At 48.4% G+C, this 14,214-nt stretch overlaps 1 protein-coding gene across 2 annotated transcripts in view; it reads left to right on the top strand.

The window, feature by feature from the left end:
* The window catches only part of Dnai1 (dynein axonemal intermediate chain 1), a 68,557-nt gene that overhangs the window by 34,619 nt on the left and 19,724 nt on the right, over window positions 1–14,214 (top strand). For both annotated transcript variants that reach the window (XM_075967459.1, XM_075967460.1), the window contains exons 9-12: window positions 329–463; window positions 5,213–5,297; window positions 10,862–10,979; window positions 11,281–11,324. In XM_075967459.1, the coding sequence (XP_075823574.1) occupies window positions 329–463; window positions 5,213–5,297; window positions 10,862–10,979; window positions 11,281–11,324 (382 nt within the window). The remainder of the gene's footprint in view (window positions 1–328; window positions 464–5,212; window positions 5,298–10,861; window positions 10,980–11,280; window positions 11,325–14,214) is intronic.

Here is a 14,214-nt window from a genome sequence, read left to right as displayed (position 1 = left end):
AGTCTTAGATATCTTCAACAAATTATTAGTTACCAAATGGATGCCCATTTTCTCTTCCTGTTGTGGGTTGAAACCTAGAACTGACCTCCAGCTTAAGATGCAGACCCTGTGCTTCAGGGTGGCTAAGCCCAGCCCAGAAGAACCCTGAAAACTCCTTCCTTCCTGTTCTAGAGCAGATGCCTGGTAGGGAAGATGGACTTTGAACATGTAATTCAATGACAGGAAGGTGCCAACTTGACAGGTTAACACAGCCGACTCCTGCAGGCTGAAGAGCTGGCCCTCTGAAAGCTCTGCCCTCTGGTGACTCTTCTGTCTTGCTCTCCCCTAGTGGGAAATCTATGATGCCTATGTAGATGAGCTTGAGAAACAGGAAAAGACCAAAGAGAAGGAGAAGACAAAGACTCCAGTGGCTAAGAAGACAGAGAAGATGGCCATGAGGAAACTGACATCTATGGAGTCCCAGGTTTGGTGGGGGTGTCTGCAGCTTGGTCACAGAATGTCTGAGTGGGGCCTTGGGCTGTAGGTAAATAAAAGCTTGCTACATAGAAGGGGTTCACAGACGCTCAAGGGGGAAGGCTGATATTGAGGTGTGGGTAATTTCTTACCTCAGGAGAAGACATAAGGACAGCTAGAATTGTCTCTGGCAGTTCCCATCTTCCCCCTGATTAATATTCTTGAAAGTCAGAAGGGTTTGGGAGTCACTGGCCTAGGACGGAGTTTCTTGAAAAGTCTGTATTATCTATATCATAGGAAAGTCACCAAGTTGTGTTAGGGGTGAGAATCTAAGGATAAGTTGTCTTCGCTGAGTTTAGGGTGAGTTAAGTTCTTCTGCCCTCAGTCTTTGATTTAATTACGTCTGATAGTTAAAGTGAGTGACATGATCATTTTAGTTGTCAACGTGACATGATCTAGCACCTGGGAAGAGTCTCAAGGGGGTTGTAGATCAGATTGGCCTGTGGGTGTGTCTGTGGGGGCTGTCTTGGTTACATTAATGGGTAAGGAAAGACCCAACCCACTGTAGGTGGCGCTATTCCCTAGGTTTGGGTGCTGGACTGTGTAGCATGGAGAACGTGAGCTGAGTATTAGGTGTACATGCATTCATTGTCTTTCCCCGACTGTGATGTGACCAGATGCCTCAAGTTCTTGCTGCCTTGAATTTCCAGCTATGATGTACTGTAACCTGGAATTTTGAACTAAAATAAACCATTTCCCCCTAAGTTGCTCTTGTCAGGGTATTTTTATCACAGCTACAGATGTGAAACTAGGTCAGTGAGTCTTCAAAAGTTGTCTTAGGTACCACCATCATCAGGCCAGTGGATGTGGCTGCCTTGAGTTGGGTTGACCATAAGGAGCCAAGTGGGAGTTTTAGAAAGACCATGGCTGGGGACTTAGAAGGGTGAGCCTGCAGGAGTTTAGGGATCACCATAGAGTAAAGGGATGCAACCATGGGGCAATGGTATGGGGGATAGCACCACAGGAGATGCTGGGGACCTCATTTATTCCTAAAGAGAGAGAGAAATCTAGGTTTGGAGAAGGAGTCCCAGAGTGAAGATTCTATGGATGTGACCTGCTTTGGAAGAGGGTCACAAGAAGCTAGGGGCTGGTTTCAGCACTTTGGAGAGCGCCCAGGGCACTCACAGGGAAGTGGCTCTGCTCCTCTCCAACCGCACTAAAACTCAGCTCAGTTAAGAAAGTTTTCTTTACCCGAGCTGTGCCCATGTCCTCTTAGTTCTGTTCCATGACCCTGATGTCACACTTGACGGGAGGTTTGAGGGTCCCCTGCTATGACTTAATAGAGACTTTCATTTCCTTTGAATCACTGATCAAACACTGAGTGGTCATGGCCATCCTAAGAACACAGTCTCTGTGGGATAGAGCTCCTGCCTCGAGGGCTGTGTCAGTATCCTTGGCTCCCTCGCACCATTCCTCAAGGCACCAGAGGAGGCTCTGGTCTGGGTTAGGCTGAAGATCCTTGAGAGTTTGGGCTATTGGCCCTGCTGGAACCCATAATGGCAGAAACCCCAACTAGAGTCATCAAGACCCAGAAAACAGAAGACTCTGTGGCTGAGACTGAAAATTGATGTGGGACCTAAAGCCTGCCAAAGCTGATGTCAACACTTCCTGTCACTCTGGTTCTTCCAGTTTGCTGACATGGGAAACAGGGATATGGGCAGATTCTGATGTGTAGTTGCTTTGTTTTTTACTTCTTTTACTCTTTGCTCTTTGAGGGGCCTGCCATCCAGCTCCCAAATAACCACATGGAGACGATTCTTTCTTATAAATTCCCGGCCTCAGCTTGGCTTATTTCCAGCCAGCTTTTCTTAACTTAAATTATCCTGTTTACCTTTTGCCTCTGGGATTTTATCTTTCTCTATTTCTGTATATCTTTTCTTTTCTTCTTATTCCTTGTCTGGATGGGTAGCTGGCTCCTGGCATCTTCTTCTCCTTCTTTTCTTCTTTTCTCACTCCCCCTCTTCTCATTCTTTTCTTTATTCATTCTCTCTGCCTGACCTATCCCTCTCCTGTCTAGCTATTGGCCATTCAGCTCTTTATTAGTCCAATCAGGTATTTTAGAGAGGCAAAGTAACAGTTTCACAGAGTTTCACTTAGATGAATAGATGAATGTTCTCCCACACTGATCCGCTAGGCCAAGAAGCCATGGTGAGGTAGGACACTGTGTGAATAATGTACACCATTCCTGGGTGAGTATCTTGGCAAGAACCCTTTCCCCAAAGGAACTGAGTTCTAGCTGGGAATGCCAGGTGCTGAGCCCAGTTGTCTCTAAGAACGAGTGAGGATGGCGGCACCTTCCCTTTTGCCTAGACCTAGAGCTATAGCAGAGAAACACGGTTTCCTCAAAGACCTCTGTCTGTTTAGGTTGGTAAAAGGCTCAGGTGTGGGCAGGGAGAAAAGAGAGTAAGTTCATGATATCCTACAAGAAGGTCTCAGGTTCATTAGTGACTTGGCTGAATACACAGAAATGAATGCAAGCTTGTCTGGTCTGGAGGATTTGGCAGGCATAGGGGAATGGGATCAGAAGCTACCAGGTCAGTCAGAACCCACAAAGAGCTGTGGCTGCTCCAGCAAGATGGCATCTGGGGCAGTGGAGGTGATACCCTCTATACTCTCCTCTGGGCACATCTAGAGTCCGGCCTAGGTCTCCCAGGACAAGGGTAGTGTAGTCAGATGGAGTAGGGACAAGAGCATGGCCTCTGAAGCCCACAGACTCACGATTCAAGTCTGGCTTTGATAATATGAGCTGGAGCTTTAAGAAGCCTCAGTTTCCCAAAGTGTAAAGCCATCTGAAATGACGTCACACTTTGCAAGATTGTCGACGAGCCACAATAATGTGTAGACACAGGGCTAGCAGCATTGCCACTGTTGGTAATAGGCCACACAGGCTTGTGGAGCTTGGACGAGATTGCAGTAGGGAACGTTGACGTGGGGAGCTGAGGCACTGCAGTGCAGCATCAGAGGGGTTACCTTCAGGTCTGTAGTTCAGATTGTAGCAGAAGAGCCAGGAAAGCTAGTGTCAGTTAACTGGCTAGCTGTCCACAGCAAGCATTGCCGCACACAGGGAGAGTCAAGCTGGCCCGGAAGCAATGAAAGGAGAGCTTGTGCTTTAGGTCAAGAAGTGGAAGGGGGAATCTGGGAACAGGTGAACTCTGAGCGCTATACTTACAGACTCCAACGCTGGCCCTCCTTGCCCAGTTTTCTGAGATAGAGTCAGTCTGAAGAGTGGTGAAGGGCCCTTCAAGAGCCATTTCCCAGATGCCAATGCGTGAGCCTCCACCACTCAACTGTGTTTCCTCCAACTGCGCTGCCACCAGGAACTGAGTTAAATCAACGTTGCATTGTTGTGTTTACCCCCCACATGGTCTCTGAGTGAGAGGCCACCCATCCATCCTCACTTTGTCCCAGGACTCTGCGACCCAGAGAATCAAAGTAACTTGCTCAGGGTTGTGTCTAACTGGGAAAGAAATACACCTGTGTGATCTAGAACCTTGTCTCTTCTTAAGGTTTTTAACTAGATTTTACTTATTTAATTTGTGGAAAGAGTGTCTCACACGAGCCACAGCATGTGTGGAAGACAGAAGTAAATTTGTGGGGGTCATTTCTCTCCTTCCACCATGTGAGTCCCGGGGATGAACACAGATCTTCGGGCTCTACCCGAAGCAATCTTGCCACCCCCACAACCTAGTCTCTTAATCCCAGCAAGCATGGCCTCCCCCAGCAGTGCTAGTCTCCAGGATTCGTACATCCAACCGTGGTCACTGTCTGGATACATACTTAGCTTGTTCCCTTCTGCCACTCATCCCAAACTCTTTGTTCTTTTCTTTTTTTAAAGACTTATTTTTGTATTTTTAATTATGTGTATGTAGGGGAAGAGGGTTGTATGCACAGGGAGGCGATGTCCTTGGCGTCTAGAGGCACAGATTCCCCTGGAGCTGGAGTTAGAGGCTGTTGTGAGCTCCCCAGAATGTGTACTGGGAATGGAATTCTAGTCTCGTGCAAGAGCAGTAAGTGCTCCTAACTGCTGAACCGTCATCTCTTCCCCTCCTTGTTTGTGCTTTTCTTGCCAGCCCTAAACCTCTTGCATCTCTGTTAACTTGCCAAGCAGTTTACTTCTCTGGAAGCTGCTTCTTGGTTCAGAGGGAGTCGTTTCCCAGGGCAGAACTCGCCGCTTTGTCTGTGGTCTGGGAAGGGCCCTGGCTTGGCAGACACAGTTCTGCCTTGCATTCCACCTGAAGCTTATTGCCCCGCTTGGGCCTCTGTGACTCCCTCACCCTGAGACTAAAGAAGTAAGGCGTTTGGGCCAGACCCTCCCTTAGGCCTTTCATGGGAATCTGTCTTCCCTGATCTGAGAAAGCCTCTCTGCCCCACCGAAGCCTCTAACAGGTCCTTGAGTGTACTCTGCCCTCCAGTGCCTTCCTGGGCTCTGTTCCATGCCTTTTCCAAAACAAACCGGATGGGAGAATAAGAAGCAGCTTTATCCAGGGACTCTCAGACCCTGCGCACCCATGAGAAAAGGGCTCCCAGAACGTGGTGGTTGTGGGAAACTGGGCTGTGAGCCATCTCTGAGCCCTTTGAGATAGGCAACAACAGGGGTCTACTGCCAAACCAGTTGCAAACCTGGGCTTTGGCTCAGGGCACATGGCATGGCCTTGCCAGGCACCAGCTGATGAGGACGTGTGACTTCTGTATCCCACAGAGTGATGATATCACCAAAGTGTCCCAAGCTGCTAAGATTGTGGAGCGAATGGTCAACCAAAACACATATGATGATGTTGCTCAAGGTAAGACTTAAAGGGATGTAAGTTTTTATTATTTTTATTTATTTTCTGTTATGTGTGTGCCTGTGTCTGTGTGCATGTGCTCATGCCCTTGGTAGATCTGTTGACAAACCACTTCATCACTGGCTAAGCAGCCTCCGAGCTGGAGGAGGCATTTCACAGGAGCACACTCTGTGGGAGTGTCATATATCAATCTGTTGATTTCTTTGGCTAAGCAATAAAGAAACTGCTAGGCCCATTGGATAGGCCCACCCTTAGGTGGGTGGAGTAGACAGAACAGAACACTGGGAGGAAAAGGAAGTGAGGTCAGACTCGACAGCTCTCCTCTCCAGAGCAGACGCAGGAGAGACGCCATGCCCAGCTCCCAGGCAGACGCACGTGATGAAGCTCCGACCCAGGATGGACTTAGGCTAGAATCTTCCCGGTAAGCGCACCTAGGGGCGCTACACAGATGATTAGAATTGGGCTAAATTAATATGTGAGAATTAGCCAGTAAGGGCTAGAGCTAAGGGCCAAAGCAAGTGTTTAAAAGAATACAGTATCTGTGTAATTATTTCGGGCCATAAGCTAGCCGGGCAGGGCAGGTGGCTGGGGTGTTTGGGGACGCAACCCCGCCGCCGCTCCCTATTACTACAAATGACGTCCAGACGTGTGGCTAACTAAACCCACTTAAAAAACCTGAGAAGGCTTAAAAATAAGGGAGAGAGCATTTAACACAGATTTTTGCTGTTTGTTGGTGGCGTGCTGTAGAGAGATTTCCTGATTCAGCAACAGCAGCAGAAAAAAAGCTGCGTTATCTTAAAGCTGCTTCCTGGGGCTTTGCCGCCAGTGCAAACTCTGGCTTTATGTTTGTGTTCCCGCTTGGGATCGGAAGGAGAGTGCTCTGAGACGGTGCGATGACTCAGAGCTTCCCGCCTGCTCCTGGGCAGAAGGTAGAATCAGGCTTAGGCAGGCGGAAGAGCATGGCGGATTCCTGCTGCCATACAGAGACGTGTTTTCAGACTGCGCAGTGCTCTGCGTGTCAGATTTGGATGTAACTTGGATGAAAAGAATTTCTGTGCTGCACGCTCAGTCTCAGAATTAAAGTGCTGAGTGCCGCTCCTACCTGGTAGCCCCAGAGCTAGCACAAAATGGTACGTCCTCCATTTTGAAATTTTCTTGACTCAGCAGCAGGAACAAGCCTGTGTTGTTTTAAAAATGCCGGCTTTCTGGGCCAGCCTGCCAGGGCACACTCTGACTGTTTGAGGGAGGAGGGCCGGCTACCGATAGAGGACTTGAGTATTGTCTGTTGTAGCTTGCTGGCTGGCAGGGACCTTGAAACGCCAGGTGTGGCTATAAACATGGCTGCAGCCTGTACATCAGCCATGAGGCTGGAAAGCTAAGGAATGGACTGGATCTAGCTGGCAAAGCCACGCCTTCAGTCCTACTGATATTGCTTGGTAAATTAAAGACTCATGTGGTCAGAAAAACAGAGAGAGATACAGTAAAGAGATTCAAAGACAAAGAAAAATTTTAAATGATTTACAGTGTTAAAAATATATACAGACTAAAAGTTAAAATTCTTAAAGTAAACCTCTGTGAGTTCAAGGTGTGGTAGCACACGCCTTTAATCCCAGTGCCTAGAAGGCAGAGACGAACAGATCTCTGTGAGTTCAAGGTGTGGTAGCACACGCCTTTAATCCCAATGCCTGGGAGGCAGAGACAGGAGGATCTCTGAGAGTTCAAAGACAGCCTGGTCTACAGATGTACGCTCAAAAAGCAAAAAGTTAACTTAGGAATGTCACAGCTTAGATTCTTAAGCGCCTAGTGATTTAAAGGCGCAAATCAAAAGTGCTCCTGGATAGTAAAAAATTGCAGATTCACAATAGGACAGATTCAGACCACTAAATGAGTTACACTGTTGGATGAATGTACGTAGGCTTGGGACAGAGAAGAAAAAGAATATAGAGAAAAAAGTTAATGGTTTAAAAAGAAAAAAGTAAAAGTAAAGTCTTTAAAGAGACAGAATAAAGTAAAGTGATAGAGTAAAAATAAGCCGCGTAAAGATGAAAAATTCACAGAGAGTCTGGATTCTTTGTATTATTGTGTTTTCTTTAAAATTTTTGACTGTGAAGGAGCTAAGTACAGAGAGACATTTCATTATATGGGCTGCCAAGTGGAACCAGAACGGATATCATGAGGGTATGATTTCAGAATTTGGGTTTAAGGACATGATGCTTTGGAAAGGAGTTTCTTATTTTGTTTTCACAGAGGATGAGACCCTGTTCATTTCTTCTATTCTGATTTGGTATGATGGACCACGTCCTCCTGAAGGGTTGCTGTGAACATCTTCAGAAAATTGCTTTGCTCAACTGCCAACTGAGATAAACCTGGCACACAGGTTACACCCTAAATAATCTGATTAACAGCGCCCCCATTCAGCAGGAAGCAGTTTGGAGAGAAAAAACTGCGCCCATGTTCCCAAATATGGTTTATAAACGTTCTTTTACATTTAAAGGGGGATATGATATAGGTATGAATAATTTGCATTAGTATAGATTTTGCTTTATTTATAGAGATTTAAGGTCAATTTTGTTATATGTATAAATGTTTCTGATGTAACTTTTACTTGATAACTGTTTTGTTATATGTAATTTTGCTATGTTAAGGTTAAAGCCTTCCTTTTTTTGTTTAAACAGAAAAAGGGGAAGTGATGTGGGAGTGTCATATATCAATCTGTTGATTTCTTTGGCTAAGCAATAAAGAAACTGCTAGGCCCATTGGATAGGCCCACCCTTAGGTGGGTGGAGTAGACAGAACAGAACACTGGGAGGAAAAGGAAGTGAGGTCAGACTCGACAGCTCTCCTCTCCAGAGCAGACGCAGGAGAGACGCCATGCCCAGCTCCCAGGCAGACGCACGTGATGAAGCTCCGACCCAGGATGGACTTAGGCTAGAATCTTCCCGGTAAGCGCACCTAGGGGCGCTACACAGATGATTAGAATTGGGCTAAATTAATATGTGAGAATTAGCCAGTAAGGGCTAGAGCTAAGGGCCAAAGCAAGTGTTTAAATGAGTACAGTGTCTGTGTAATTATTTAGGGTAAACCTAGCCCAGGCGGCTGGGGTGTTTGGGGACGCAGCCCTGCCGCCCCATATTACTACAACACTCAGTACATCTACCTTAGCAATTAATTAGTGACGAGGGGAAGATAGAAATTGATTCAAAAATGCTCCAATCCTGGGGGCCTGGGAAATTCTGGAGTCTCTGACAGCGCCAAGGAAATGGCCTCCTTCCCTGGTACGAAGAGCACATTCCCAAGTGGCTTGTGTCTCCCTGAGAGGCTGTACACTTATGTGGAGCAGCTGCCTCCCCAGAGTTGGCAACACCATGTGGCTGGCTGGTCTCCTCTGCTGACAGCCTCGGGCCCTTCTTGGTGACTTGATGCTCATTGCTCACCCGTGGGACACAGAACTAAGGCTGCCAAGCCCGGCAGCCTAAACAAGCCCCCTCGTTACTGTTCAGGCTGGAAAACGACCTTGAGTGGCTTTCAAAGCTGTCAGAGTACACAGCCGCTGTGAATGAACCTGTCACTCACACAGCGTGGCTTCCCGAGACCCAGCCTCAGCAAGTGGCCCACCACAGGGCTGCAAGCCTGATTAATATCCATGGAGAAATTGGCCTTGTGAACCGCTTTCATTTGTAAGAGTGCAGTCACATAAAAATGCATTGAACTTTGATTTTTTTTAATTGCTCAGTGTTTTCCCTTTGGGAAAGTGTAATCGTGAAGGAGAAATAAAAATAAAGAAGTGTTACCAATTAATCCCGCTCTGAAATGAGGAATTTTCAAAGCTCCCCCAAGCTCAGGAATCTTGATGTGATCAAGGCTCACACCTTTCTGACTGGCCACTTAAATCTTTGTGGTTGTTGTTGTTGTTCCAAGACAGTTTTGAGGTTTAAATGTAATCCTACAACAGCCTCAAGGTATGCGGCATTGTGGGAGGGTCCAGGCAATGCCTGGGCGTGTCTCTGACTGTAGAATCAGGGCGCTCCTTCTAATTGGCCGTTCCACTTGAGAGAAGGCAGAACCATTTCCCACCTGACTTTGGGGCCCTGCTGTGTGGCTGTCCCTGCACCACGCACTGGGGACGCGCTGAGGGATGTGACGAGGTAGGTCCGGTTCTCCAGGAGCTGCGCAGCACAGAGGGCAGGCCAAAAGACTGATGGATGTCTCAGGAGAGGAGAGGCAGGACTGGGATAGACAGATTAACAAGAAAGAGCCAGGTATGCAGGTATAGTGGCTTATGCCTGAACTTGCAGCATTCAGGTAGTTGAGACAGGAGGATGGCCACGAGTTCCAGGCCAGCCTGAACCACATAGTGAAAAAAAAATGTAATGGCACACACCTGTAGCATAGAAGGCTGAGGCTGGAGGATCACTTGAACCCAGACGTTGCAGTCCAGCTTGGGTATATAGTGATAATAGGTTACAGACCCCCAGCTGCCATGCACAGATTCTCTCTCTCTCCCCAACCCCTCCCCCGCAAATCAGACCACACTCCTCTGCCACTCTCTTGACAGTTGATAGGCGACACATGCTGTGGCCTTGCAACTGAGATCCCACTTTAAAAAAAAAAAAGGAAGGAAAATGAAGACCCTATAGAAAAGGAGGATAAAGACTCAGAGAAAGAGCAAGAAGAGTCATCCAGGTGGGGCAAGGCATTCTAGAGCTGGAAACGCATGAGGAAACACGGGGAAACACAAGAAAAAGTGGTGAGAAAGGATGTGGAGGTGGTGCCAGGAGCCTTGTTGAAGGAGAGCCATGAGAAGCGTATGGAGAGTGGCACGGAGGAGGGGGAGTCTGTTCTTGCTCTGCTGGCCCTGAAGAGCATGGACTGATGAGGGAGGAGGAGGGAGACCAACTTGAAGAATACAATAGCCAGGTGATGGGTTTAGCGATCTCAACCTAGGTGGTAGCTATGGGTTAAAAAATGGATGTAAAAAGACAGGAGAACAAAAAAGAAAGGGTAGAAAGAGATCAGCCAAGGAATCCCCACCTTTCTAGCTTAGGTAAGCAGAAAGGTGAGTCTTCTGGATAACTTAGTGAAAATGGAAGCCGACTCTGAGGATGAAGCTTGAGTTTGGGGAACCCACGGAGGAGCGTCCTGGTGCCTTCATTACAGTGAGGCTTGGCAGTGAGCATAAAGTCGGGCTGTATTTTAGGAATCTAGGAGGCAGGATGAATAGAACTATTAATCAGCCGCTGGCAGCTGAACCCTTGAAATCTGGCCGCTCTGGCCCGAGCTTCTGAAGCACTGAGAAAGCTCACAAGGACGAGGGATACAACCTGGGATTCTGTCCACGCACATATGGATGCATTACTAGTATACAGGGGGAAGTTCTGTGTCAGGCATTTTTCTAGGCACTTTGCATATATTATACTTAACCTATATTCTCACAATAGCCCTTTGAGATGGTACTGCTATTATTTCCAGCCCCAAACACAAAGAGGTTCATTGTATTGCCCAAGGAGGTATCGATTTGCTACAGAGTGGCAGCTCCTGGCTGACTGTGTCTGTTTGTGTTTAAGATTTTAAGTACTATGAGGATGCTTCTGATGAATACAGGGACCAGGAGGGTACGCTGCTGCCTCTCTGGAAGTTTCAAAATGACAAAGCCAAGCGCCTGGCCGTCACCGCCCTCTGCTGGTGAGCACAGATATTGCAGCAAATCTAGGGTCCCCGAGCACCCACTGCGTGCCAAGTCCTGAGCCCTATGTCCTTCTACTGCACTTTACATCTTGACTGTGACACGTGACAAAGTAGGGGGGAAAAGGACCTGGATTCTTATTGGATTTCAGGATTATCTAATGTCTACTATTGGTGAGAATCTAAGCCGGACAGTCAATGTCTGCAGTGTAGGTAGTCACCATGCTCTTGGGAATGTTCTTGACCATGGGGGAGGGCCATGTCTGTTTACTGTGCCAACGAGTTCACATTTCCTTGGCAGGAATCCGAAGTACAAGGATCTCTTTGCAGTGGGACACGGCTCCTGTAAGTGATCTAGCAATTCATTCGTTCACTCGTGCATATACAGACCCTAGGCTCCTAGTGTGTTCAGAGCTTTCTCTGGCAGGTGTGTGAAATACAGAGATGACCAGGACATTGTCACTGGCCCTCTGAGAGAGCTCACAATCCAGTGTGCAATACTTCTCGACCTTCCTGTGACCTTTAGTACATACAGCTCCTCATGTTGTGGGGACCCTCACCCATAATATTATTTTCATTGCTACTTCATAACTGTATTTTTGCTGTTGTTATGAGTCAGAATATAATATCTGTTTTCCGGTGGTCTTAGGTGACCCCTGTGAAAGGGTCGTTCAACCCTCAAGGGGTCAAGACCCACGAAGGTTGAGCATTACTGTTTTAATGAGAAGACCCACACTCATCTGAGCAATTAGTGTTGGTAAAGAGAATACAGCTGAATATGCCAACTAAACCTCAGAGAATGAAGGAGAAGGCTTTGTAGCAGAGGGGCCAGTGTAGACCAAGCCTGTGGGCAGGAGAGAGATGGTGGGGCCAGCCCTCAAAGGACCTGGTAAGCCATTCAAGAAAGAAACTGCTGAAGGAATTCTAGAAGAGGCAGAAACATGTCCAGTACAGGAAGGAAATGCAGGCCTGAGACGAGAGGCTGGGAGACCTGGTGCAGGTGTGCCAAGGAGAAATGGCAAGACCCTAGCCACTCCAAGAGGGGGATGGAGGCCCTTCCTGACTAGGCCTGAGGCAGGGTAGGGGTGAGGAAAAGTGAGTACTTGAAGTTCATTCTTCTGTTCCTAAGACACCGGAGACCACAGTTACCTGTGCTCTTGGCCCTGCTGGGTGGTACCCAAGGTGGGGGCAGCATGGTGGCACCTGTGTCCATGGTACCGGGCCAAGCAGGAGCCCCCGCCACTGAAAGGGGATAGTCCCTGCTCCTAACAGCAAGGGCTCTACACGGCAAGCCAGGCACAACTCCCTGATGCTAACAGCTTGTTCTCTGGCTGGGAGGATTCGCTTCTGCGAACAGAAAAATCCTTCCGTTCTTTAAGCTGCTGCTGGCTGGCAGGCATACAAGCTCCTGGTCACTGCCCCTTAGATTGCCCAGGGTAGGGATCCAGGGGAAGGGGGAGGAGTCGGTATTTGTTATTCCTCTCAGGGAGGAGACATTGGAGCTGCTCCCAGCCCTGTGGTCTGGGCTGCCTTTGAGGGTGCCCTAAATGCCTGCTTTGTGTCCTTACTCCTGAGGGTGGCTGCCAAATGTGAACCCCCTCCACCCCCCCGGCAGGGACCGAGCACATTCTCTCCTCTCTGCCACAGCTACTGGGCCTGGAACAGAGCCTGGGGGTTGGGTAGGCCCTCCGGGGGAGTGGGTGTGGACCTCCAGGCTCCCTGCTTGAGACTGAGGTGAGAGTGTGGGAGCCTCCCCAGAGGGTGGAGGAGAAACCCCATAAATTCCAGCCCATCTTCCATCCAGGCCATGTGAAGCCATCCACGGGAGGTAGCCTTAGTCAGAAAAAGTAATACCTTCCAGGAGGGTTCGCCGAGCTCCTTTGGGCAAGTCCTTACCCAGGAAATGCTTGTCTTTCCTTAGCCTTTGGAGGCACAGGCCCAGTGGTGCCCACAGTTAAGGACCTCCCTCTGCGGGAGCACTTCTCAGTGCCTCTGTCTCCTTAGTGACATGGCAAGACTGACACCCAGCCAGGCCTCCATCTGGAGCCATCTCCTAACAGGCAGGAGGAGAGACCCACGAGCTCCAGGAGCATTTAGACATACAGGCCAAGAACATTTTCCTGTTCTCTCCCCGGCAAAACCCCTTAGAGGGCCTGAGCAGAGCAGAGGAGATGGGGACCTCTTCAGAAGCCGTGGCAGAGGCAATGCTGTTCTCCGCTGTCCCTGGCCAGTTTTCAGATGACCATCTATTACAGCACCAGCCTCAGGCCTGAGCTGGGCCAGCCGAGGTGGGGCCCCAGAAATTCTGCACTGGCTCCTGAGATCACCTGGAGCAACTTGTGTTCTCAGATGTGTGCTCCATGGAAGGAAAAGCGGAAGCTGAGGCAGCACCCCGGTTGTGCAGCACCCCAGTTGCGGACAGGGTCATCACGAGGAGCAGCTAGTCCTATCAGCCTCTCTCATAGCCTTTGAAAGTTCCCAAATACCACTAACCCAGGGGAGAAAAACTGAAGAGACACTGAATGAGACTTGCGGTTTATTTCCGAGATTGAGTCTGATAAGTGCAGCTCAGGCCTTTGAAGCTCCCGTTCCTCCTAAAATTCAGATGTTTATTTTATAACCCAGCTACAGAAAAATTATGTAGTGTCTTAGTTAGGGTTACTATTGCTGCTAGAAAACACATGGTCAAAGTGACTTGGGGAGGAGGGGGTTTATTCGCCTTGTGCTTCCACATCACACACAGTTCATCATCAAAGGGAGCCGGGGCAGGAATTCAAGCAGGGCAGGAACCTGGAGGCAGGAGCTGATGCAGGGGCCATGGAGGGTGCTGCTTACAGGTTTGCTCCTCATGGCTTGCTCAGCTTGCTCTTTTATAGACTTCAGGCTTGTCTACAGCCTCATCTTATGAACACATTTTCTTAATTGAGGCTCCATCCTCTCAGCTGACTCTAGCTTGTGTCAAGTTGACATAAAAACTAGCCAGTATAAGAAGGAAAGGCATGCATTCTAGGAAGGACTGGGGCCTGTCACATCCTTAGGATACAATTTCCTGGGGTTAGATATGGAGCAAGAAGAAAAAAGGAAGCCAGGCCTGGTGGCATTAGCCTTTAATCCCATTTAATCCCAGCACTCAGGAGGCAGAGGCAGGTGGATCTCTGTGATTTGGAGGCCAGCCTGGTCTACAGAATGAATTCTAGGACAGCCAAGACTACTCAGAGAAACCGCGTCTCAAAAA

Source organism: Microtus pennsylvanicus, chromosome 3, assembly GCF_037038515.1.
Source record: "Microtus pennsylvanicus isolate mMicPen1 chromosome 3, mMicPen1.hap1, whole genome shotgun sequence".
Lineage (NCBI taxonomy): Eukaryota > Metazoa > Chordata > Mammalia > Rodentia > Cricetidae > Microtus > Microtus pennsylvanicus.
The sequence above is the reverse complement of the archived record's forward strand: the minus strand, read 5'-3'. Positions and strand labels throughout refer to the sequence as shown.